Genomic DNA, 26,878 nt, shown 5'->3' with positions numbered 1-26,878 from the left:
AGCGTGAAATAGTTCCCAATCGTAGGAAAACTGTTGTAGTGAACACTTATGAGTATGGTGGGCTGAATTTTCTGGACTTTACTACCTTAAATAATACTTTAAAGATCAATTGGATAAAACAATTCCCAAGAAGACCCACTTCTACGTGGAATTGTATTCCTCATCATGTCTTCTCTACTTTTGGTGGCCTTAATTTCATGTTGGTTTGCAATTATAATATTGAAGTTCCAGTGAAACTCTGCTTTTCATCGGGCAGGTTTTCTTGTCATGGTCCTTCATTTCTAAGCATAATTTCTCCACACAGATATTATATGTGGAATAATCAGGATATATGGTATAAAAATACGTTGTTTTTAAAATACTGGTTCCGAAATAATATCCTGTTGGTGAGCCAACTTGTAAATGCAGAGTTTAAAAAAAAACTTAGTTAAGGAATTCTTATCACTTTACAATATCCCTGTAAACACCTAAATATGTCGCAATTGTTTTAAGATGCCATTCTCTCAGGTGTTGATTTATTATTCAGGAACGTGTCAAGACGCCAGGGTAGCCTAGTGGTTGGAGTGTTGGATTAGTAACCAGAAGGTTTTAAGTTTAAACCCCTGAGCTGACAAGGTACAAATCTGTCGTTCTGTCCCTGAACAGGCAGTTAACCCACTAGGCCGTCATTGAAAATAAGAATTTGTTCTTAACTGACTTACCTAGTTAAATAAAGGTTTTAAAAAAATACCTGACCCTCAGAACCTACCTTCCCTGTTCACTCATCAGTATGAAAGATTTGTTTCTCTTTTGGTCCATTCAACAACAGAGTGATACGAACCTTGTTTCAGCAGGATGTTGTATCTATACAACATCCTGGAACGGTTTTATTGATAATATCTGTTGGAAAAATGGTTGGATGTTGTTGAAGTTTTAGAAAAGCTAACTCAAACTGTAGCTTTTGTAATGACCACATAGAAACGGTGTTGCATCTTTTTTGGCATTATATTCATGTAAGGAAACTGTGGCAAGACATCAGTAGATTTATAATTGAACACATTTATGAAGATTTTACAGTATTGTGGAGAGATGTACTGCTTGGATTCTTTACCTATGATAGAACAAGTTGCAACAATTGTATAATTATTTTCATTCTTTAATTTGTAAAAACCCAAATAACTTCACAGATCTTTATTGTAAAGGGTTCAAACGCTGTTTCCCATGCTTGTTCAAGAACCATAAACAATTAATAAGCAGATGTGGCCAGGGCAAAACATTGCAATGTCCGTACTGTGAGATGCCTAATACAGCGCTACAGGGAGACAGGACAGGTGCCTTGGTGGAAAAAGGGGTTAACATCTCGTAGCAAGAACTGGCAAATCTGATGCAGTCCATGAGGAGGAGATGTACTGCAGTATTTAATGCAGCTGGCCACACCAGATACCAACTGTTACTTTTGATTTTAACCCCCCCCCCCCCCCCCCCCTGTCAGTCACATGTCTGTGGAACTTGTTCAGTTTGTCTCAGTTGTTGAATTTTGTTATGTTCATACAAATATTTACACATGTTAAGTTTGCTGAAAATAAACACAGTTGCTTAGTGAGGACTTTTTTGTTGTTGCTGAGTTTAGCTAGCTCTCACGTGGCTGCTAGCACTGTCAAGAAAAGGGGCATGAAGGAAGCCCAACATGACGTTATTTTACGTAGTGAGAACGCTCGAGAGCAGTCAATGTTGAAAAGTTATCTTTAGACATGTACTTCTCTTAAATTAAGTTTTGTAATTGACTAAAACAAGCAGACAAGAAAATTGCATTTGGAAAAAGTAAAACCTTTTGCTGTTAAGAGTGCAGTATGCTACAAATATTGCATCCAATATATCACAGTTGACTGCAGTTACTACATGAAAACTGCAATATTTTTTGTGAGGGAAGTTTTTGCTGTAAGCCAATGGGTTAACCTAGGTAATCACAGGTTGTCTTCCCCCACACACAGGTGTGCGGGCCGCAATGTTTTAAATAGTCCGCCACAGTGGGTGTCATAATACCCATAAAACCTAGCGGTAAAACATGGAAATGGTTCTCCTCCCTTTTCCACCCTTCATATTTCAGTGAATTTTACAAACCCTTAAAATTAAGTGTGTGTTTGGTGTAGGCTTATCTTGGTGTGACGTTTTTGATAACCATGTAATTCTTTCTTTGGTCCCCTTTCTCTGTCATAGCTTGCATAACAGTAGACCAAAAAAGTATTTATTATTTAGCCTAGATAATTCTTTGTACGGTATGTCAACCTTGGTGTCTATTTCAGACCTTATGACATTTTAAGGATGAGCATTAAAATGGGAGAAGTCTAGAAGTCTGGTCATGTGGAGAAGTGCAGCTACAGTTAAGGCAATTTACAGGTTTGGTCAGAGCCGGCATGAGGGTTAAAGTTTATCCTGTGTCGGTGAGTGCAGTTAAGTTTGAGCATCTTAGCAATACAATGTGTTTTACACAGCTGTCAGCATTCTACACGAAAATAGCCACTTAATCAACTATATAATCTTTAACCAGATTACCCTGGATAACAGACTTGGATGAATGACAACTCACTTCGATACTGAACAAAAATATAAATGCAACAATTTCAAAGATTTTATAAATGTACAGTTCCCTGGGTCGCCCGTCTTTTCAATTCGCTGCAGCTAGTTGCAGCAAACACTCAAACTGGACAATTTTATCTCAAGCTCTCACTCAATCATGGACACTTACTGACAGTTGTGGCTGCTTTCTTGCCTTTGTGCTGTTGTCTGTGCCAAATAATGTTTGTACAATGCTGCTGCCATGCTGTTGGTGTCGTACGTCTCTCGTCATGATGTGTGTGTGTGTTCTATATTTTGAATCCCCGTCCCCGCAGGAGGCCTTTTTGTAGGCCGTCATTGTAAATAAGAATTGTCTTAACTGACTTGCCTGGTTAAATAAAATCAGCCAATTGAAATTAATGATGCCCTAATCTATGGATTTCACATGACTGGGCAAGGGTGCAGCCATAGGTCCACACACTCAGAATTAGTTCTCAGACAGAAACACTCCTCAGCACCCCCTCAGACAACCCTGCCGGTGAATAAGCCAGATGTGTAGGTCCTGGGCTGGTGTGGTGTGCGATTGTGAGACCGGCTGGAAGTACTGCCAAATTCTTTAAAACGACGTTGGAGGTGGTGTTAGAGAAATTAACATTAGATTCTCCTGCAACAGTTCTGGTGGACATTCCTGCAGTCAGCATGCTAATTTCACACTCCCTGAACTTGAGACATCTGGTGTTGTGACAAAACTGAGCATTTTAGTGGCCTTTTGTCCCCAGCACAAGATGCACCTGTGGAATGACCATACTCTTTAATCAGTTTCTTGATATGCCACACCTGTTAGGTGAATGGATTATCTTGGCAAAGGAGTTAAGCTCACTAACAGGAATGGGCACAAAATGAGAAATATGTTTATGAAGAATTTCAGGGCTCTTATTCCAGTTCTTGGGACAAACCTTAGATGTTGCATTTATTTTTGTTCAGTATAGAATGTCATTGAGAATGAATCAGAATTGACTTTTAGACATTCTGCTTGTATTTTAGTTTAATGACCAGAGACAAAGCTTCAAAAACAATGTATTTATTCACAGTCTTGATTATGGGATCCTTTGCACTGACTGATATGTAAAGTGAAAATCAAATTATCAATTAAAAGTTTATGGAAAAACTGCACTTGTCCTTGTGAAAATTACAGTTGAAATATTCTGTCAAACTTCTTATTAGCACTCTTACAACAAATGCATTTCAGGGTGTTCAAAGTCAAGCACAAAGGCATGTGGCACTTAACATCCAACATCCTTCCGCTTGTCAGGTCTCTATAATAAGTGACCAGGTAATTCTCTCGATCACAAGCAAATGCCTCCATGGAGCTCATAAGTGTAGCCATGCAGCCTATTTTGGCAGATCACAATATCAGCTGTATGGATGTGGAGTGTGAGGAGGAAGCCAGCCGGGCCCAACCAGGTGCAGTCAGTGGAGGACCTGTACCTGGCCGAAGACTACAAATCCTCTCTGTCCCGGGAGCCCACAGAGGAGGATCTTCCGTGGTAAGGAACCGTCCCCAGGGAAGGTTCAGTGGAATGGCATGTCTCCTTGAACCTGAGCTAGAACAACTGCAACTCTCCCTGTACCAGACATTGTTCAAAAACAAGGGCACCTGGGGCATGCAGGCAACCAGGCTGGCATGGTGCTGTCGGTGGAGCAGGGTCCTCAGATCACACTCATTGGATGGGGTGTTGCCTGTAAAGTGGGGCACATAAAGAGGAGGGCATCAGGCATTCAAAATGGCTACAGGGATAGATGTGTGAGAGTCAGGGCTTTCGGTCCTGGGAGCCTCACTTGGATGGTCTGGTGAGCACCACTGCAGTGGTTAGAGGTCAAGTGTCCTTATGGTGCAGGGGCATTACCATTGAAGTTGATTTCTATATCAAGGAGGGAGGGTCTTACAGCCTCTGAAGACCATCCTCACTGGAACCAGGTCCAAGGTCTGTGCCACATCATTCGAAGGAACACCTGATTCTGTGTTGTTTTGACCACCAAGCCTCCATCACGACGACCTCTGACAGTCTCGTAATTGCTCCTCCTGTCAGTACCCGTTTTCTGGGAAGCCAATGGTCCAAAAATATTCCACATGGTTCATACACACACACACACTAGGCTCCTAGAATAGGTTATATTACATTAAAGTTTTGCTCAAAGCAGCCAACTAAAGTAATTTAGTTCAATCACAAAGTCTGGTCTGAGTGAAGCTCCTCAGTTTTGTTAAGTAGTCCAACACAATACACATTGCATAGTATCATGGTCAGTGGGAATTTATATCTGTTTAATATATATGTTTAAACTATGTCTTACCCCCAGAGTGAGAGTACATCACTTCCAGCAGATCTCCTTGCTGAGGATGGCGTTGATCATGTACTGCTTCTCGTGGGGTGAGACTGATGTTTCGCATGTCACGCCTCATCTAAAACATGGGGAAAAGGGGACATCAAGTGACAATTTCGATGCATTTACAAATTCAATGTTTTACACTATTGTATCACTACTTAAGTAATATCTGTACTTTACTATTTATATTTGACAACTTTTACTTCACCACATTCCTAAAGAAAATCATGTACCTTTTACTCCATACATTTTCCCTGACACCCAAAAGTACTTGTTACATTTTGAATGCTTAGCAGGACAGGAAAATCATCTAATTCACACACACACTTATCAAGAGAACATTCCTTGTCAACCCTACGCCTCTGATCTGGCGGACTCACTAAACACATGCTTTGTTTGTAAATTATGTCTGAGTGTTGGAGCGTGCCCAATAGCTATCCGTAAATTAAAATAAGAAAATGTTGCCGTCTTGTTTGCTTAATATGGAATTTTAAATGATTTAGACTTACTTTTGATACTTATATTTGAGCAATTACATTTACTTTTGATACTTTAAGTATATTTAAAACCAAATAATTTTAGACTTTCACTCAAGTAGATTTAAATGGGTGACTTTCACTTGAGTCATTTTCTATTAAGGTATATTTACTTTTACTCAAGTATGACAATTGAGTACTTTTCCCACCAATGGTAGCCTCCATAACTGGACGCTCATGCTCGGATCACACTGGCGCAGGATGTCTATGCACCGGATGGTCTGAAGGATACACTCCTGTTGGACTGGAAAACAAAAGAGGCATTTGGTCAGTTGTAGGTCTTTTTCAATGCAGTATCACCATCTTTATCTGGACAGAAAACACATTGTTTTTCAGAACACAAAACTCACCTTGGACAATGTGACAAGGGGTCCCTCATCACCCAATCTTAACTCATGGGAACCATACACAAACATACTGTGCAGATATATCTACAAATTCATTGTATCACATTTGATGAGTTACTGACCTCTCCGTCCACAGGCTCGATCTGCTGTAGTCTACAACTGGACGGTTGCGCTCGGATCACACTGGCACAGGATATCCTACCACTGGCACAGGATGTCCATGCACCGGATGGTCTGAGGGGTGCACTCCTGTTGGCCTGGAAAACAATGACATTTGGTCAGTGGTAGTTTTTATCTCCCCCCAATAGGTTGATTACTAAAATGGTAACATTATATTTAAATACCATAACCCAGACTTGACTATAGTAACCGTAAAATAGACTGGACTTTGGTCTATCTGCACATCTAAAATTCTACTATGTGGATGGGACATTTCTGCTGGGATGGAGAAATTACCTGGAATGCTCAACTAGATGATCAAGACAGTCTAGGATACTATTTGCCCGAAGAGGAAGTACTGCGATGAGCTATATGGCTGTACTTATTATTCTAATTCTCAAGAGTAAAGTTAAAACCCTGAGGTCCCTGAGGAGGACCTACAGTGATAGTGGAATTGTCTGAAGGGGACTGACATGCAGGGGTAGAACATAAGGATTTCAACTAGCCCGGGGAACATTCAGGTCCCAAATCTGTGGCATGCAATTTTTGTAAAGGCAAAATTTCACTGCTGTGTCAGGCTAGTTTGGCACATTGTCTACTAGCCCAGTCTGAAAAGTACTAGACTCGGGCAAGCTTAATTTCCATCCCTGTTGACATTTCCAACTGACTTCACAGGTCATTTGACTAGTCATGTACAACAGGTGCACTTGTGGAACAAAACCGTTTCAGTGTACTGTATGGGGAAAACATTGAGGCCACAAGTCCCTTGTGAGCTAGTTAGCCAACTTTAGCTAATGTAGTTAACTAGCCAACCAAGGTGCCTAACTAGCTAGCCAACATTTGGCTAGCTAACTAGTGAACATTAGTTCACCGTTCGTGTAGTCAGACTTTTCTAAGTGGTGACATGCTAGCCAACCAACTATCCTTGCCGTGGTGCCGTCCTAATGTTAGCTACTGTAGCAAGTCTGACTACACAAATGGTGATTTAACGTTAACTAGCCAACGTTAGCTAAATATCCTGGTGGGCTAATGCTAGCTAGCATGTCACCACGTGGGGAAAAAAAGTATGACTACACAAACCGTGAGTTACCTAGCTGAATCTCTCACTCAACACAAGTCATTCTAGTATATGCTGGTTCTCTTTTTTTACTTCTAAGGTGCATTGTACACGCACGTTACCTACGGTCGGTGATTATCTAGCTAACCACAGAGCTTTGACCTAACCAAAATTAGGGGGCGGCAGGGTAGCCTAGTGGTTAGAGCGTTGGACTAGTAACCGGAAGGTTGTGAGTTCAAACCCCCGAGCTGACAAGGTACAAATCTGTCGTTCTGCCCCTGAACAGGCAGTTAACCCACTGTTCCCAGGCCGTCATTGAAAATAAGAATTTGTTCTTAACTGACTTGCCTGGTTAAATAAAGGTAAAATAAAAAAAAAATAAAAAAAAATAGCTTGTTAGTAGCTAGCAAACCTTATCACACTGCTACAGCGACGTCTCTCGGGGTCGGAAAACAAAATGTGTGTGTGCTTTTTGGAGTAGTGGTTACAATCCGGTACATAGCACAGAACCATCCTTGCTTCTGATCGACGGAGACCTAAGGTTAGCTAGTTCGCTACAAAAGGCTACAAAAAACTTATATAAAGACGAAAAAATGAATGGTTAAAAAAACGATTGCAAACATTTCTGGGTTTTACCGCTAGGTTCTATGGGTATGACTTATACTTAAGCAATAAGGCATGATGGGGTGTGGTATAGGGCTGTTCTTAGCACGATGCAACGTGAAACGCCTGAATACAGCCCCTAGCCGTGGTATATTGGCCATATACCACAAACCCCAGATGTGCCGTATTGCTATTACAAACTGGTTACCAACAGAATTACAGCAGTAAAAATACATGTTTTGTCATACCCATGGTATACGTTCTGATACCACGTCTGTCTGAACTATTCGCAACTAGGAAACTCGGACATTTCCGACGTACTAACAGTAGTTATACAGGTGCCACATCGAATCAGCAAGTCGGACATTTGAGTTTCCTAGTTCCGACTAGTATTTGAATGCGGCATCAATACCGACTGCCTCTGCCCTGGTCGTGTGGCACGTTGACGTTTTTTCCACGTCGCAGTTCTCGTCATCGGTTGCGTTGCGTGTACGACTCGAGCGAGGCCGGAAAGATGGCGGCGCCCGTCCTGAGAGTGTCCACCCCTCGATGGGAAAGAATAGCCAGGCTCCTTGTTTGCGTATTGGGCATATTGTTGTCTTTATACGCCTATCATGTGGAAACGGAAAAGGCCAGAGACTCGAATTATCGGGCCATGTGTGACGTGAGCAATTCTATCAGCTGTTCAAAAGTCTTCACCTCCAGGTAATTTTAATTCAACAGCGGCGCCGAGTACTAGCAGCGCTCTGGATGAGACTGTTTTTTTGGCATCATTGTGCTAAACTGTCAATGTTTTAGCATGCGCTCTTTAGTACGTTAAACATTTCAACTCTATTGATAATAAACTTAGCCTGTTTAGTGTGTAGAAGCTATCGTAGCCACATTGCTAACACTACGGTAAGTTACTTAGCTATTCACCAGGAAACAGCTAAGTTAGCTACTAGCTGGCTGTTCGATGCTATGAAATTGTATTTTACTTTGCATGGATGCACACTTGTCCTCCAACCGTAACACTGATATTTAGTTTTAATTAGACTGCTAAATTAGCTAGTTAACGTAATAAGGGGTGTCGCCCATTCGCTAACATTGGCTAGCTAGCTAGACGAGAGGCGTAGCCATTCAGCCAGTTTTGGGTAGCATTTTCTTAGCTATGTGAATCGGCGGTCTACTCTATACATTGGAGAATACCTCAAACAAGTTTACCAAGATCTTAAACTGATATCATTTTAATACGTCTGACTACAATTCTAGAAACTATGCTGCATTTGTATAATTCCATAGCGATCTCAAATATGGGCCTTGCATTTCTGCACTCGATGCCATTAGTTGAATTGTGGGCAGTAAAATGACAAGATAAACAACCTAATCATTAGATTGGAAAATACAGAATTGTATATTAACAAAGTTGAATTCACATAAGGGCATCTGTTGTCTGAAACGGTTGAATAGTCTGTTGAATTAAACTAGAGTCCTTAAAGTGAAACCGTGTCATTCGAGTTCAGTTTATGATTGTTGGTCATACATAGTTCATGTGCCCGAGTGATCTTAGGTAATTTATTGGTAAGTAGTTATCTGGGTTGTAGGACATACACACTCCTGTTTGTACAAATGCTGACATCCAAGCAATGCCAGGTCTCTGGGGGAAATGCAGGGAATAGTTTTTCCGACAGTCATGAGAACAACACTGCTGAGAACTTAAGTTAATCAACCACAATCTGCCTGCCAAACGCAATCATGAGCAGCCTTGAATAACACCAAAGCAAATAACCAACCTCAACCTGCCCTGTGAAGTGTCATTGTGTAGGACTACAGTATTTTGTCTCAACAAGGGGAGTTTTTTAATGGTAGAGAGTAGTGACTGGATGCTCTTTGTCTGTGTGGCATGTCTGTGAACTAACTGCTAGGAAGTACACTAACTTGAAATGAAAATGACTTTCTGACAAAATTAGAAATGTGTAATATCTGAAAATGCACCTAGACTGACTTACCGGGTCCGTATACATGAATGGATGCTTCTCCCTTTTTGTCACGGATGCCATGGTTGCCCTTAGTTTGGTCGTGTAATCCGGAGCCTTCTGTGTGTTTTCAACTCCGTCTTCATATTGGCAATCAAACGGCAGAATTTTCTCCATCTCCTTAGCTATCATACTCTAATTCCACCGGGCCTTCCACTGATTTCAAAACTCGGTCCTCCAGAAAGTGGAGAGCGCCACTTAAGCAGTTATTCTGTGTGATATCTTTCAAAACAGACATGTTAGAAAGGATAAACTACACATACTAACCAGCTCATATTATAAACAGAAGTGTGCTACATGGCAGACCAATCCGAATTCACCTCTCGGCATGTCCAGCCCACTCACTATCTCAGCCAATCATGGCTAGTGGGAAGGTTGCAGGCTTTTTCCATGGCTAAAGCAACTAGGCTCGTTATTTAACAATTGTATTTGTATTTACAGAAGTGCCTTAATAACAAGTTGTATGACATGAAATTTCACATTCCAGAAAGCATTTCTGCCCCAAAAAACGTTTTGATAAATAAATAAAAACAAGTTTACATTCAAATGGCGCTCCTGTTACGTAGTTACACGCAACATACACCTAGTTTTCTGAAACGAGTCATATATAGCCTAAGCATACCTGATATGGACCATGCAATTAGCAATTAACATTATCACCTTTAGCCCAACTGATGCAGCAAAGTACAAATAAATAGGCTGAAGCATGGGGTTTCTTTTTTGCATTTACCCTAGTAGGCTAATCATTAGCCAGATCTCAAATGTGATCTTTTAACTAGTTATTAACATAAAATTAATCTATGTCCCAAAAACTTGCATAAACACTGAATATAATGTTAGGGTAACTTGGTAACTCGCCACCTGGGGTAAAAAGCCCCTGCCTGTACTTCTCACAGAAACCACTTCATGTAACAATTTTTCCCCCAACACTTTCCCTGGTTTCCACTACTCTTGCGCAACAAAAAATATGATCTGTCTCATCACAATTTGAGTAGTTCTAAATGTATTATTTTGAGGTAGAGAGGCATTGTACCCCAGTCAGCCTACAATTTTCCAATGTTACATTTAGCCTGACTCTCCCCTGTGCACTCACTGCCAGTTGCGGAGCGGTAATGTGCTTAACCATGCCTCTGCTAAAAACCCTGGGTTTAAAATGGTGCAGTTCACACATATTTAAGAGTTGAGAAATAAAGTAGGAATGGAAAGTTGTGACTCCCCTCTTTTTAACAAAAGCCATTAACTAGAGGTCGACCGATTTTTAATCAGCATGGCTGATTTAATTAGGGACGATTTTCAAGTTTTCATAATAATCGGTAATCGACATTTTTGGATGCCGATTATGGCCGATCACTTTGCAATCCACGAGGAGCCTGCGTGGCAGGCTTGACCACCTGTTACACGAGTGCAGCAAGGTAAGTTGCTAGCTAGTATTAAACTTATCTTATAAAAAACAATCAATCTTAACTTAATCACTAGTTAACTACACATGGTTGATGGTATAACTAGCTTGTCCTGCGTTGCATATAATCAATGCGGTGCCTGTTAATTTATCATCGAATCACAGCCTACTTCGCCAAACGGGTGAGGATTTAACAGTTTATTCTCCTTCCATTTGCTCTGGAAGATGCTGCTTTGAAAATAGGCTCGTCAGCCGTGTTGATGGATCCAAGTGGGGTAATGAGAGTAGCATACTACAGTGGATTGAGCCAAATAGTAGAATGATCCCACTTCAATTAGCTTTTTACTTAGGACAGCTAATCAGCCTTACCAGTGATTGTCCGGGACGGGACTTTATCGTCTCTACCCTGTGTTGAGATTGAGTTCAAACCACCTTAAGTGTGAGCTGTTGCTCAACGTCTCTGGTCTGATATGTTCATTCTTAACCCATCATTTTAGACAGTTCATTCAAAAGGGGCGGTTCCGTCAGGCTGACACTCTCTCTGACCTCTCAAGGGCGTGCCTTGTCAAAAAAAAAATGGCTCTTAAAATCATGTCCCTCTCTTAACAAAACCACTAATTCTTCATCTTTCATGCACAATGCATCGACTGGACACCACACATAATTGATCAACAAGTTACAGTATTTCCTTTATGGCATTTTTAATAACACCCAAAACATCACCAGTGTTCTCCAGATCGCCCCTGACCATTCCCCACATCCTATGTTAGCAATATTGTTCCAGTATTCGCCTTAGAACGTGTTAGTTTCGGCGGGAAAAGGTCTGTTGAAACATAAGCACATTCCTTAGGTGAATTTGGAAAGGGATTTGCTGAATGTTCTCTCCTTGATTTACAACTGGGTGTGAGCTGTCAACCCCCACCAGTTTTCTTCTCCCCCCTCTGCGAGTGAGAATGGGTCTGGTTGAAGTTATTTATTACAAAGCTGATCTGACCTATTTGGATCCTCACAGGACAGTCATGACAAGCGAAATGCTTGTGTTCCTAGCTCCAACAGTGCAGTAATATCAAACAATACACACATCTAAAAGTAAAATAATGGAATTAAGTAATGTATAAATATTAGGACGAGCAAAGTCTGAGTGGCATTGAATAGAATTCAGTATACATGTATGAAATGAGTAAAGCAGTATGTAAACATTATAGTAACTAGTGTTCCATTATTAAAGTGACCAGTGATTCCATGTCTATGTCTAAGTCAGAAGTTTACATACACCTTAGCCAAATACATTTAAACTCAGTTTTTCACAATTCCTGACATTTAATCCCAGTGAAAATTCCCTGTTTTAGGTTAGTTATTTTAAGAATGTGAAATGTCAGAATAATAGTTAGAGGGATTTCTTTCTTTCATCACATTCCCAGTGGGTCAGAAGTTTACATACATTCAATTGGTATTTGGTAGCATTGCCTTTAAGTTGTTTACCTTGGGTCAAACGTTGGGTGAAATTTGGCCCATTCCTCCTGACAGCTGGTGTAACGGAGTCAGTTTTGTAGGCCTCCTTGCTCGCACACGCCTTTTCAGTTCTGCCCACACATTTTCTATGGGATTGAGGTCAGGGCTTCGTGATGGCCACTCCAATATCTTGACTTCGTTGTTCTTAAGACATTTTGCCACAACTTTGGAAGTATGCTTGGGGTCGTTGTCCATTTGGAAGATCCATTTGCGACCAAGCTTTAACTTCTTGACTGATGTCTTGAGACGTTGCTTCAATATATCTATATAATTTTCCTCCCTCATGATGCAGCAAAGCACCCCCACAACATGATGCTGCCACCCCCGTGCTTCACGGTTGGGTTGGTGTTCTTCGGCTTGTAAGCCTCCCCCTTTTCCTGCAAACGTCTGCAAACGTCTGATGAAACAAAAATAGAATCGTTTGGCCATAATGACCACCGTTATGGTCTTTCATCAGACCACAGGACATTTCTCGAAAAAGTAAGATCTTTGTCCCCATGTGCAGTTGCAAACCATAGTCTGGCTTTTTTATGGCGGTTTTGGATCAGTGGCTTCTTCCTTGCTGAGCGGCCTTTCAGGTTATGTCGATATAGGACTCGTTTTACTGTGGATATAAATACTTTTGTACCTGTTTCCCCCAGCATCTTTTCACACCAAAGTACGTTCATCTCTAGGAGACAGAACGTGTCTTCTTCCTGAGCGGTATGACGGCTGCGTGGTCCCATGGTGTTCATACTTTATACTGTACTATTGTTTGTACAGATTAACATGGTACCTTCAGGCGTTTGGAAATTGCTCCCAAGGATTAACTAGACTTATGGAGGCCTACAATTATTTTCTGAGGTCTTGGCTGAATTCTTTTAATTTTCCCATGATGTCAAGAAAAGGGCCACTGAGTTTGAAAGTAGGCCTTGAAATGCATCCATACGTACACCTCCAATTGACTCAAATTATGCCAATTAGCCTGTCAGACACTTCTAAAGCCATGACATTTTCTGGAACTTTCCAAGCTGTTTTAAGGCACAGTCAACTTAGTGTATGTAAACTTCTGACCAACTGGAATTGTGAAACAGTGAAATACTCTGTCTGTAAACAATTGTTGGAAAAATGACTTGTGTAAAAGTAGATGTCCTAACCGACTTGCCAAAACTATAGTTTGTTAACTAGAAATGTGTGGAGTGGTTGAAAAATGAGTTTTAATGACTCCAACCTAAGTGGATGTAAACTTCTGACTTCAACTGTCATTTTTTCTACCCCTTTTTCTGCCCAATTGGTAGTTAGTCTTGTCTCATCGCTGCAACTCTCGTACGGACTCGGGAGAGGCGAAACACGACCCGGCCAAGCCGCACTGCTTCTTGACACAATGTCCGCTTAACCCGGAAGCCAGCTGCACCAATGTGTCAGAGGAAACACCATACACCTGGCGACCTTGTCAGCATGCATGCGCCTGGCCCGCCACAGGAGTCGCTAGAGTATGATGGGACAAGGACATCCCAGCCGGCCAAACCCTCCCCTAACCTGGACGATGCTAGGCCAATTGTGCGCCGCCCCGTGGGTCTACCGGTCACAGCTTGGACAGAGCCTGGACTGGAACCAGGATCTCTAGTGGCACAGCTAGCACTGCGATGCAGTGTGTTAGACCACTGTGCCTCTGGGGATGCCGTGTGTGAATCATTTCAGATCGTCAGTGACTTGTATGTCGGGGAACTTGACGCTTTCCACCTTCTCCACTGCAGTCCTGTCAATGTAGACGGGGCCGTGCTCCCTATGCTGTCATGAAGTCCTCGATCAGCTCCTTCGTTTTGTTGACGTTGAGGTTATTTTCCTGTCACCACTCCACCAGGGCCCTCACCACCTCCCTATAGGCTGTCTCGTCATTGTTGGTAATCAGGTCTACTATGGATGTATGTTCTGCAAATGCTTACAGTACGAAGAACAGTTTATAAAGCTGCATATCTAAATCTCTGGTAAACGGAAGGCATGTTATCTGCTATCCACTTCGTTTACATTTTTATTTTGCTAAAGGGGAAGGTCACTTTTTGCTGAAGGGAGGGCCATCCATTTTCATTTCTGAGGTCAGATTCTCTCCAGGTGACTCTTATTATAAATAACGTATACACCCTAACGGCCCGTCCCTTAAAGGGGCAGCTGAACATTTTTGTCTCACCTAATGATTGTGGTTGATTGAGCATGGATCCCTCCTAAGGACTTTTATTCATAAACTTTTTGTAATTTCTTATCAAAACTTGAATCTTTAGATCTCCTAGATTTGTGTGCTTCTACATTTCTAATTGGGAGCACATGTACTCCTTGTAAAATGTTTTTATTATTTTTTATATCAGCGTAGCACCCTGAAGTATAATAAATGAGCCACATCACTCAGCCTTTTGTGGTATTGTAGATGCTTTTGTTGATTCTTCATGAAACAGTTCTACAACTGAACAGCTGTTTTTATTATTGTATCTATAAAAAAAAATGTATACCATGTATTTGTTAAGACGCAGTTCATGAAATTCAGCAATATGCCCCATTACTCCTTACTAGTAATACATTTCTTGTCTTATCAAAAAATGGGTTTTCTGTAATTATAGCGTAAAACACATTTTGGCTGGTAAATGATCTGAGTGACTAGTATATTCTTTAAATCTACATGCCATAGTGGCTGGTGGGCCAAAAAGTTAATTTCCCTAGCTGGCCAGCATCCCTGTGGTATGATTTCGACACCTTTTAGAGTCCATGCCCCCCGACGAATTGAGGCAAAAGGGGGTGCAACTCAATATTTAGAACGGTGTTCCTAATGTTTTGTACACTCTGTGTAGGTCCTAAATGCATTACTTAAGTGCTGCTGTGAACAACACAGTGGTGTGATCCCGTGGAGGCAGTGCAGGGAGGGGAGACGACAAAACCAGGACCAGTGGTTGTTGCGCCACTCAGGTTTCCAGGGTACTTTGTTATCTTGCTTCTGAGGCCGTTACAGTCAGCCTCAGGAATTTCCGTTTGTTCCCTTTGTAATGGTTTGACGAAATTCTGCTTTTACTTTTATGGTTATAGCTTGTATATGACACCTGTTAAGCCTTCCTATTGAGATACTGTATCAACATGGTTATATAATTTAGGATTGTAGACGTCACCCGTCATATCTTTATGATTATAACTTGTAAATTACACCATTTAGGCGATCACCTTATCAGAATCTCACCCAATAATAGCTTGACCTTCTCAGACATTTTCCTTGGCGTACATTGCTATTTTTCTTTTTCAGGTTGAATACATGTATTTGTGAATTTGTCCCTGCAATTCATCATCACGATTACTAACACATTTCCATTTGTTTTTTCCTAATTTCTCCCCCTGTGTAGGTGGGGCCGAGGATTTGGACTGCTGGGCTCAATCTTCGGAATCGACAGTGCAATGAACCAGCCAAACAGTGTCTATGGAATTTTCTTTTATATCTTTCAACTGTTACTAGGTAAGACTTTCGATTCCACAGCCACCGGCTCATGCTATGCGAAGTATGGAGAGAATGTAGGTGACAAGCCTCCTTGAAAAGTCACTTTGGGCTATTTGTGCTGACACACCACTCTGTCAGGCCCTCACTTCCTCTTTACTATATTTGACTGCACCCTGGCTCAGATAAGTCCTGAGTCAGGACTGTGGAATATATTAAAGGTAGCGTTGTCACTATACCAGAATGTTTTACTTCAATGCCAGGTTTAGTATCACGATACTCCATATCATCAAGATACTCTACCGCAGCAAAAAAGGCGCATTAGCCAGTCACAGAATGGCACTTGACCCAGACAGAGAAAATCAGCTAATGCTAAATCTCTAAATAAAACAGGTAAATCAAGATGTAGGCCAGTGGTCACCAACTTTTTATCTTTTCTTTTTTTACCGCTCAGATTAAAAAGAAGACTTACAAAATGTAAGCATATACAACATTAATAAACGTTCTGTAGGACTTAGATTTGTGCAGTGGGCCTAATACATTATCACATTCAGGTATTGGCTATATGCCTGTCCTGCCAATATTGTTCTTCTCAGACCAGGTATTCCCAAACCAGGGGTATGCGCAATGCCTTCGGGGGTACACCAAAAAGTGAATCATAATTATTTTTATTTTTAAGTAACATTTTCAAACAGTCAATTTATATGTTCCAACGGGCATTTGGGTAAGATTTTTTTTTTGCCTGAGTAGCCTCGTTTCACTGCCAAAAATAACATTTAAACGATCTAGTGTTGAGAAAAATAACAACACAATGTCAAATACAGGTAGCCTAGTCAAATAATTAACATCCAATCACATTAACCATTACTCTCTTTGTGGGAATTCCACTAACCTTCCTGCTCATTCCGTTTGCTCAAAAATGGATAAAAGTTTTAATTTTTTTAATTTTTATTTTTTTAACTAAGGCCCATAGAGAGACAAACCAGCAGCACTGCACCTGTCGACGACACAAGTTGTTCTGCTTCCACGAGCAGATCCAATGCTAGCATCAGTAGTTCTACATTTGTTGTTAGTCCAGCTAGCATGGACACTGAGTCTGATGCAGCCAAAGAGCTACTGCCCCCTTACCCGGGAAAGCACCGAACAACAGACAGGGACGTTGGACCATCGTGCAAATATGATGAGAACTACATTGGTTTGGGCTTCACTTATATTGGGAGTAGTGTCTTTCCTCAGCCACAGTGTGTTATAAGTACAACTTGATGAAAACTTCACTCTTGCGCAGACATTTAGAAACAAAACATGCCAATTTGAAAAATAAGCCACAGGAGTTTTTTGAGCGAGAATTAAGACTACTTTCGAGTAGTAAGACGTGTAAATATAAGCAACAGATACCATTAATAAGAAGGGGGTAGAAGCGTCTTATATTGTGAGCTACTGAGTGGCTAGGACAGGCAAGCCCCATGCTATTCTGGAGGACTTAATTCTTCCTGCTGCCGTGGATATGGCTGGGACAATGCTGGGGGAAAAGGCCAAAAAAAACAATGCCATCATCAAACAACACTGGTTCACGACGCATCAGTGATATGGCAGGAGATGTTTTGAAACAATTACTGCTTCCCATACAAGCTAGTGAATTATATGCGTTACAGCTGGATGAGTCAACAGACGTGGCGGGCTTGGCACAGCTCCTGGTATATGTCCGTTACATTTATGGGGGGGTCAATTAAGGAAGACATCCTCTTCTGCAAACCACTGGAAACCAGGACAACACGAGAGGATATTTTTAAAGTACAGGACAGCTTTGTGACATCAAATGGACTTTGGTGGTCAAGATGTGTTGGTATCTGTACTGATGGAGCAAAAGCCATGACAGTGAGACATAGTGGAGTGGTAACGCGCGTGCAAGCAGTTGCTCCCGACGCCACTTGGGTACACTGCAGGATCCACCGAGAGGCTCCTGCGGCCAAGGGAATGCCTGACAGCTTGAAAGACGTTTTGGACACTACAGTGAAAATGTTTAACTTTGTTAAAGCAAGGCCCCTGAACTCATATTTTTTCTGCACTTTGCAATGACATGGGCAGCGACCATGTAACGATTTTACAACATATAGAAGTGCGCCGGTTATCAAGGGGCAAAGTATCGACAAGTAAAACAAAAAAAAATTTGAGACAAGCTTAGTTATTTTTACTGACCATAATTTTCACTTGTCTGACCACTTGCATGATACGTTTCTCACACTACTGGCCTATCTGGGTGATGTTTTTTTCTCGACAGAATGATCTGAATCTAGGATTACAGGGACTCTCCGCAACTATATTCAATGTGTGGGACAAAATTGAGGCTATGATTAAGAAGTTGGAGCTCTTCTCTGACTGCATTAACAAGGACCACACACAGGTCTTTCCATCGTTGTTTGATTTTATGTGCAAATGAACTCAAGTTTACGGGACAATGTCAATGTGATATAGCGAAGCACCGGAGTGAGTTGGTTGCGCAATTACACAGGTACTTTCCCGAAACAGATGACACAAACTAGATTCGTTATCCCTTTCCATGCCCTGCCTCCAGTCAACTTACTGATATCTGAACAAGAGCCTCATCAAAATTGCAACAAGAGGTTCTGTGAAAATGTATTATAATCAGAAGCCACTGACATATTTCTGATTTGGGCTGCACTCAGAGTATCCTGCCTTGAAAAAATTGCGCTGTTAAGACACTGATGCCCTTTGCAACCACTTACCTATGTGAGAGTGGATTCTCGGCCCCCACTAGCATGAAAACTAAATACAGGCACAGACTGTGTGGAAAATGACTTAAGACTGAGACTCTCCAATACAACCCAACATTGCAGAGTTATGTGCATCGTTTCAAGCACACCCTTCTCATTAAACTGTGGTGAGTTATTCACAATTTTCAATTAACAAATAAGGTCTTGTATGTAAGATGGTTAAATAAAGCGTAAAATGATTGGTTATTATAATATTATTATTTGTGCCTTGGTCCTATAAGAGCTCTTTGTCACTTCCCACGAGCGGGGTGTGACAACACACGCTTATGTTTAATAAACCTAACGTGTCCTTTCAGTGTCCTCCATAGAATTAGGAACACTTGACTATGTCTTTCACCACTGTGTGTATATTTTTACTGGTCAAAGCCACTTACATTTGGATGCATAAATAATATATGCTTGTCAACAAACCTATTATAGGGATCAACAAATAGATTCAGCCGTGGGCCTATTTTGTATTTATTTATTACGCGATGGTCGGGGCTGGAACATAATTGTACATCATTTGGGGACTCTGCAAATTGACCGCAAGAAGCTCAAACAGATAGCATTTCTATTTTCAAACCTTCAGTACATTTGTATACGATCACATATCTCTATTTTATACGTGGGAATAATTTGGAACAGATCTCCAAAAGTAAAATCACTTGGAGCTGATTTGACTGTGTTTTTAAATCACCCACGGGAAGCCAGTTGTGGGGAATTCTGCTCTATTATATACCTGACATGTTGGTGTCCTTAAGGTAGTAGACCTAGATCAGTGTAATGCTTCTTGCTGAGCCAGTGTAATGCTTCTTGCAGGGCCCCTTCCCTGTGTGAAGTCATAATATACACTCCCGCCTGACTGTCTGATGTCCTGGTGGGAGGTTGGTGGTTTTCCTGACTCAGTCCTGCTGGTTGAGCCAACTGGTCCTGACTCAGATCTGTTCCCCTGCTGACTGGCCTAAGGGCCCTGCGTTCTGCTCAGCCAACTGGTCCTGACTCAGGTCTGTTCCCCTGCTGACTGGCCTAAGGGTTCTGCTCAGCCAACTGGTCCTGACTGAGATCTGTTCCCCTGCTGACTGGCCTAAGGGCCCTGCGTTCTGCTCAGCCAACTGGTCCTGACTCAGATCTGTTCCCCTGCTGACTGGCCTAAGGGTTCTGCTCAGCCAACTGGTCCTGACTCAGATCTGTTCCCCTGCTGACTGGCCTAAGGGTTCTGCTCAGCCAACTGGTCCTGACTCAGATCTGTTCCCCTGCTGACTGACCTAAGGGCCCTGTGTTCTGCTTAGCCAACTGGTCCTGCCTCAGAACTAGAGCCCCTTTTACCCATATCCATTTACTACACAGCTGGATTTGACTAACACAACAGTGGTACAGTGGGTGAAACTTACTGTCCAGGCATTGTGGTTAGGTTAGTGAGGATATAAGTTATTTTAAAAAATGAATCATTTAGACGTAGGTTGAAGGGACCATGGATTAGGTGGTGTCTCAGAATGGGAATTCTCCTAAAAAGAGCTTGAGCAAGAGGGCCTTTTCTTCTGTGGCCACTGGACATTGTTTCATTTTTTTATTCTCATGATCAAGTCAGCTAAGAAGACTTAGGCTAAACGAAATGGCCTACGGCTTACTGTACAGTTGGTTTCTGTTGCCCCATTCTTGCTGCTTTTTTCACACTGTATTTACACAGTTCCCCCTGTTAACTAAAAACCGGTAGCTTTAACCTTATCCTGTAGCACTCTCGCCCTTGTACACAATGTGTTTGTCTCTTTGTCCCTTTCCCCTCTAATGTCATTTCATCACTATGAATAGAAAGAAGCCTGTGCCAGAACCAGTCTGTTTAGAATGTCCTCTACAACATCTGCTCTTCCTCCTTTAACCAGAGGGTCCTGTGTCCTGTCATGCATCTGGCTCAGTGGTTTACTTTCTTAAGCAGACCTGGGTTCAAACACCTATTTGAAGTCATCAGAAAGAAAGGAGGACCAAGATAAAATGCCTTTTATGGCATGTTCAATTGAAACAAAGTTTAAAAACGCCAGTGCGTTTTGTGTGCGTGGCTTTCGTCAGGGAGCGCAAAGATATAATCTTTGATTTGATCAACCCTGACTTTGAAGAGGGAGTGGTTACAGAAATAATTTGTAACACTAGTAAGCAATACTATACATGTTAAAGTGAAATACTGTAGATATGTTAACAAATGCATCTCAAGGCTAGAAGCATCAGAACCCCCAGAAAGGCAGTTTCAACCCTGAATATGACTGGTCACAGTGTTAAGAATAAGATAACCATTTATTTTATAGTACACTGTTACACAGCTAACATGGACCACAACAGTCTAAACATAGCTGAGGGAAATAGAGCAAAAATGTCCACTAGATGACAGTAAATGGACCCATCACAACCCTACAGGAAGGGTGAGAAATCCATATCTTCATTTAAACCAGGGTACTTAGTGGCCTGTTGTTTGTAAATCCATATCTTCATTTAAACCAGGGTACTTAGTGGCCTGTCGTTTGTAAATCCATATCTTCATTTAAACCAGGGTACTTAGTGGCCTGTCGTTTGTAAATCCATATCTTCATTTAAACCAGGGTACTTAGTGGCCTGTCGTTTGTAAATCCATATCTTCATTTAAACCAGGGTACTTAGTGGCCTGTCGTTTGTAAATCCATATCTTCATTTAAACCAGGGTACTTAGTGGCCTGTAGTTTGTAAATCCAAAAACGTTCCCTTTGGTTTAACTGTTTAAGACGGTCCCCTTTTCTAATAGAGGCCGGAATATGCATTAAAAAAACAGAATACTGCACAGTTTCCTAAGGACTAGAAGCGAAGCTGCCATCTCTATCTGCGCCATCTTGCCTTCAAGATGGTGCCGATAAATCTGTAACCACATGAGTGGTTTTGCAGTTAATGAAATGCTTGACTTGATACTCCATTTTAGAAGCTGTCAACAAAATACTTGCATTTAAATGAGCCCCTGGGTTTGTGGTCTAGCAAAGTGTTTTGAGAGTCACCTGGAAGAGAGCTGTAGACTAGTTTGTCATTTAGGGTAGGACACCGCTTAAAGCTTATAACTAACTGGTGGCTCTGGGAAGACTTGGCGTAGTGACGTATCACTTTGGAAGATTCCCCAAGTCTTTTTCATGATTCTTGTAATGTTCTCTGCATCAGTCCTGTATTTTGTAACAAATTACACTCGGATGTATCACGAGGCTCTCCCCTTCGAAACAAGTTCTCTCTGTCAAGTAATCCAGCCCTATTACCTGTATTATCAGGACCTGAGTGCTGTAGCCCCGATTCAAGAAGCCATTCTCCAATTCAGCAGATTTGACACTAGTCTGTTTCCTGATTGCAAATTCTGCGGATTCTTTGGAATTGGAATGTTCTCTTTTGGCCTTTTTGGTTGGAAGCTGTCTGCTCTCAGAATGGTATTCCAATCTGTAGGCTTCCAAATGATTGATGTGCAAACAACCTCTGTCATTTTTACTGATGTCAAGGTCCAACAAATGTTATCCTTGCTGTACTCCATAGTTTGATGTGAGGGTTAATGCTGTTAAGGTATTGGTGGAAGGAAATAAGTTCATCTTCTGAGCCGGACCAGAACAGGTAAACATCATCATTTTAGCATCCCCACCATATAATCCGGTCAAATAACTGTTTTTTTAGAAGGATCTAAACTGAAGTATTTTTCCCATTTTACATAAGTACAAACCAGCATAGCAAGCTAACATGGTACATCCTTTAACTTGTTCTGAAAGACAGATGTTATTATTAAGAGTCCAGTCAGTGAGACCATGAATTCGTTGGAGGCATCGGTCTCTGGCCGGGTACTCGAGAAATGGTGCATAGAGACTCCACATCCATGTTGACTAAGTAATTTCAAAAACTTCCTGGGTTTGATTGAGCTTGCCCGGCTTATTGGACCAAGACAAGTCCTAAAACTGCAAACCCACCCATCTGGCACTGTAGAAGATTTCAAATAGTATTTTGAACCCAGGTCTGGTCTTAAGCACTCCACTTTCAGTTGAAGGGTGCAGCCAGAGTTTTGTGGTGGTCACTCACCAGTGCATGTTACAAATGAGGGGCCTAAGGGCTGCATAACACAGAAGCCACCGCTAATGTGATGGGTCACTGACTGAGTCCAAAATGGCACCCTTTTCCCTATATAGTGCACAACTTTTGACCAGATTCCTATGGGCGCTGTTCAAAAGTAGTGCACTATATGGGAAATGGGGTGCCATTAAACAGCCAAGTATCTGATCTGTATTTATGTACATCAACGTCAACCATGAGTAAGCAAATAAGTAAGACTTAAAGCTGACTGGCTCTCATTCAAAGTCACCTGACAAAGGCATTCCCCCCTGATTCAAGTGTACAAAGGTCCAGGCATTTCGTGACCAGCGTTTTTATCCAAAACTCTTGCTTTTGTCTGTTCCATGTAGTAGTGTTTGTCAAAGGGATTTATATTTCTTCACTGCCACCTTTGCACAGCATGTCTTACTGTATTTGTTTGTGCAGGGCACGTCATGTCCGTAGCCTAAGCCCCTGCTCTCTCTCATCTGGTTGGTTCCAGGAATCACAGTGAGTGCGATGGCTGCCCTGATCGTCATGACGACATCCATCCTATCGGTGATGGGCTCGCTCTACCTGGGCTACATCCTCTACTTCGTCCTCAAGGACTTCTGCATCATCTGCATCACCACATACGCACTGAACTTCATTCTCTTTATGCTCAACTACAAGCGACTGGTTTACTTGAATGAGGCCTGGAAGCAGCAGGTTCCAGCCAAACAGGACTAAGATGGGTTGTAAAAAAGAACAGTAGGCAAGTGAAAAATAGAACAAACAAAAAATGAAATGTGACCTCTTGAACAGAACATTTTGACTTGCCACCAGGAGACCTTACTTCCAAAACCAATGTTTATTCTGCTGTGTGTTATAAAAAAGAAACCAGAAGATTACCTTAGAATTTTTTGGGGGGGCCAGACATCTCTCAAGTTCATTGTTGCATATGTGATGGAAGGATAAAATAAAAAGAAGAGGGAGAATTTGTTTCTTAAAAAAAAAATAGGGTAGTGATGAATAGGGTTATGGGGCTGAAAACACATTCAATCCAAGCAAGCAGGGAAGCAACGGCAGAATGCCAGTCTTCACTATGGAAGATGGGAGGACAGGACAGGACACCCTTCTCCTGAACCAGAAGGACCAGAACATGGAAGAAAACTGGGACTTATAGGAAGGTGTTTACTTGAAATAAATGGGAAGGTCCTGTTCCTGCACAGCTGACCGGGTCCGGAAGCTAGCTGTAAACATTACTACAACCTGAGCGGAACTGAAAAATGGGTCAGAATACAAAATGCATGGTCATGGGGCGAACAATCATACAGTTCACAGCAGCAGCTTTGATTCCATGAGGAGAGAGAAACAGATGAACAACAAACACCACACAAGAGTTGTTTTATGTTTACACTTTACAGCAATTTTGTTTTGTCTTTTGAAAAGGACCACTAATATGAAACATTTGAGATTGTGTGTAATTCAGTCAGATTGTGTTTTTGTTTTCTTTTAGAGATTCTGTAAATAGGTGCTGAGCAGTATTCCAGGCTAGATTGTGATTTAGTGTTAATGTAGACTTTTAAGTAAAAAAAAAAAATCAAATAATTGAATCACAAGATGAGGAACAAAAAAGTAACCGAAATCAAGTCGTGGGTGAATTGAGTCTGCATGAAGATCTGTTTTGCAGTCAGTCAGTGTGGGACACCTTAAGTTCCTACAATCCCAAGCGAGACATGCTGCTCTAGGTTGCGTGGTGAGTCAAGTCAAGTGCTCACTGATCAGTTTCTTTCATCTCTTTCTCAGTCGCTCTCACCGAGGTCCCAAGGCATCTGATAAGCCCTTCCTCAGTGTTCCACTATTTACACTGGAAAACAAGGTCCGGGTAGTCCCAGCTGTTTCATTTAGATTTCTTACGTTTGGTGCCTAATGAACATGGCCCTAGTTAATTTCTCCTCTGCCCAGACTACTTACTCTCCATAATGGCACCTTCACTGTCTTGTCTTTATTACGTGTGATAAGCATTCCTGACACCACACGCTACTGTAGGAGTGGGATCCATGAAGACTTATGTGCCTAAAAGAGGTGTGAAGTGAATGACCTTTATTTTGTTGGGAGGAGGGATATGTAATGTATCACTACTTTTTGCTCATTCTCACAATTGTTACATTTTATTTTATCAATAACTGAATTGTGTACTTAAATGCTTTGTTAGTGTCTCACCCCTCTCCTGTATATTCTAATGGTAATGTAGCACAGGCGGCTAAACACGCAATGATTGTCTGTCCGCTCAATGGTGTTGATAGTAGTAGGCAGTTTTGTTCATAAAAAAAAGCTCTTAAGCCATTTTTGTAGGTTACTGTTGTTGGTTGAGAAATAAGGTTCATTGTCTCTCAATGGTACAACAGCACTGTTTGTGGGGAAGGAAACCACACAGTACTCAGTGTCCTTGCCTCTACCTCTCAGTATTTCCCACGGTGTGTGGAACAACCCAAGCCAGTTGGAACGTCCAGAACCAGCGCCAAGGGAAGCAGACGAGCTGATGGATCAGCTTAAAGCCATTCAACCCCAAATAATATTGTACTTGTTTTGTGAGGTTGCTTTCAAATGCAACATCCCCTGGCTCACATTGAACAACCTCATTGATACGGTTTTAGATGGGCCCTTATCTTCGCTACGTGTTATATGGCAGATTGTTACACAAGTCGGTTACTCACTGTGTCTGTTGGCACTGTCAGCCATCAACAAACTACAATAGCAATCGTTGCTACAGTAGTTCAGTGCTGTTGGGACATAAACCCATGTTACTATGGAATTATTTGTGAGACTTGATTAATAGTCCCACAATTCAAGAGAGGTGGGTGGAATATGTTTAGCTTATTAAATCACAAGTCAAAGTCCCTAAAAGAAGCTTACAAACAGTGTTCCTAACCTGTTAGATAAGGAGTCACCACATTTGACGTATGTTTTTGTCAAATTAAAATAATTGAATAAAGTCAATAGAAACAGCTAAATGCATAATATTCCCTCAGCTAATCCTGATCAGTGTCCTGTTTCATAAAGTGTTGAGTGAATTCTAAAAGGTCCCAAGATTTAGAGTGAAGACGGTCATGTTCGCTGCATCAACAAAAGCCATCAAAAGTGCCTTCTGTTGGCTAGTTGGCAAGAGCACAAGCAGATCTGAGACCAGGCTACTCCATAGACCTTGTGGGTAGAAATGACCCACCAAAAAGCCCGTCTTGTATCTAAACGGTCATTGTTTTTTTTGTTTTTTTTACCCAATTCTCTTAACTATATTTTCAGTACATGAATCTTTAAAAAATGTTATCTTTAATTTCTCTGTTATTGGAGATGGGCACTTTTTTTTGTTTCTGAAAAAAATATATTCATTGTCCGAATTACAATATTGTAAAGTTCTTATTTCTTTCTCTGACTGTGACTTAGTGAAATAATAGTTATTTCTTCCCTAATGTTGTATAAATGGACTCCATTAGTAACTACACCCTTTAGCTGTAGAGTTAACATTATGGGTTATTTTAGTAGGAAAAAAGGATTGGAGGTCTAGGAATCCATGTCATCACATTTCTTTGTGGGAGAAAGACTAGGTTTGCTTTTGTATTTGCCAAATATTAAGTTGAAAAAAATGCTGTATTTTCTTACATGGAACAAGTGTTACGTGAATGGTTGATGAGATGGGTGCAGAGAAACAATCGGATTAAATTCTGTATTTGCTTCCCTTGTGAGAAACTGTTGCGGAAGTTGACACGAGTGAACATTTTAATTGTGTCATTGTTGTGTGGAAATGTCTACCATTAAAACATTCCTTCTGAAGTGTGTTTTCTGTGCCTCTTCCTATGACATCTCACTCTTGAATTAATATTTCACTGAAAATATGTAACTGAAAATCTTGTCAACTAGCAAAATGTTTAATTGGCAACAGCTATTCAACGTTTATGCTGTCTCAACAGTGTTGGGTGTTGACATTATCAACCCAATGGATTTAAGTTATTTTCAAGGTTTCACAGTATAAAGCTGTGGTCGTTCTCTTCTAGGGAACG

General features: G+C 41.3%; 2 protein-coding genes across 15 annotated transcripts; one reads left to right on the top strand and one right to left on the bottom strand.

The window, feature by feature from the left end:
* Positions 1 to 3,600: 3,600 nt before the first annotated feature.
* Positions 3,601 to 10,559, bottom strand: LOC118937686 (uncharacterized). 14 transcript variants are annotated; one of them, XR_016485158.1, is made up of 6 exons: positions 7,432 to 8,083; positions 5,926 to 6,060; positions 5,606 to 5,700; positions 4,888 to 4,996; positions 4,483 to 4,635; positions 3,601 to 4,275 (listed from the first exon to the last, which is right to left on the bottom strand). XR_016485158.1 is itself a non-coding variant. In XM_090192900.1 (6 exons), the coding sequence occupies exons 1-3, from the start codon at positions 9,767 to 9,769 to the stop codon at positions 5,662 to 5,664; spliced, it is 333 nt and encodes a 110-aa protein (XP_090049026.1). In that variant the 5' UTR covers positions 9,770 to 10,559; the 3' UTR covers positions 3,601 to 4,275; positions 4,443 to 4,635; positions 4,888 to 4,996; positions 5,570 to 5,661. The 14 variants fall into 14 exon arrangements, 5 of the variants coding, with proteins under 5 accessions (XP_090049026.1, XP_090049025.1, XP_090049024.1 ...); XR_016485161.1 differs by having other exon boundaries at positions 4,443 to 4,635; positions 5,570 to 5,700; positions 7,432 to 8,039; XR_016485160.1 differs by having other exon boundaries at positions 5,570 to 5,700; positions 7,432 to 8,039.
* On the top strand, positions 7,412 to 26,651 carry LOC110537845 (vitamin K epoxide reductase complex, subunit 1-like 1). The gene is made up of 3 exons (XM_021624271.3): positions 7,412 to 8,327; positions 15,908 to 16,017; positions 23,341 to 26,651. The coding sequence occupies exons 1-3, from the start codon at positions 8,020 to 8,022 to the stop codon at positions 23,565 to 23,567; spliced, it is 645 nt and encodes a 214-aa protein (XP_021479946.3). The 5' UTR covers positions 7,412 to 8,019; the 3' UTR covers positions 23,568 to 26,651.
* The last annotated feature ends 227 nt before the right edge of the window (positions 26,652 to 26,878 follow it).

The sequence above is a fragment of the Oncorhynchus mykiss genome, chromosome 12 (genome assembly GCF_057628025.1).
Source record: "Oncorhynchus mykiss isolate SJ-2025 chromosome 12, ASM5762802v1, whole genome shotgun sequence".
Classification (NCBI taxonomy): domain Eukaryota; kingdom Metazoa; phylum Chordata; class Actinopteri; order Salmoniformes; family Salmonidae; genus Oncorhynchus; species Oncorhynchus mykiss.
The sequence above is the reverse complement of the archived record's forward strand: the minus strand, read 5'-3'. Positions and strand labels throughout refer to the sequence as shown.

Bases quoted from the DNA above. Each gene is read 5' to 3' on its own strand.
- LOC110537845 (XM_021624271.3), top strand. From the start codon at position 8,020: ATGCGGCATCAATACCGACTGCCTCTGCCCTGGTCGTGTGGCACGTTG. The intron at 8,328-15,907 runs GTAATTTTAATT...CCCCCTGTGTAG, and splicing joins TCAAAAGTCTTCACCTCCAG to GTGGGGCCGAGGATTTGGAC. The intron at 16,018-23,340 runs GTAAGACTTTCG...GGTTGGTTCCAG, and splicing joins TATCTTTCAACTGTTACTAG to GAATCACAGTGAGTGCGATG.
- LOC118937686 (XM_090192900.1), bottom strand. From the start codon at position 9,769: ATGATAGCTAAGGAGATGGAGAAAATTCTGCCGTTTGATTGCCAATAT. The intron at 6,061-9,610 runs GTAAGTCAGTCT...ATTGTTTTCCAG, and splicing joins CATTCATGTATACGGACCCG to GCCAACAGGAGTGCACCCCT. The intron at 5,701-5,925 runs GTCAGTAACTCA...TTTGTTTTCCAG, and splicing joins TCGAGCCTGTGGACGGAGAG to TCCAACAGGAGTGTATCCTT.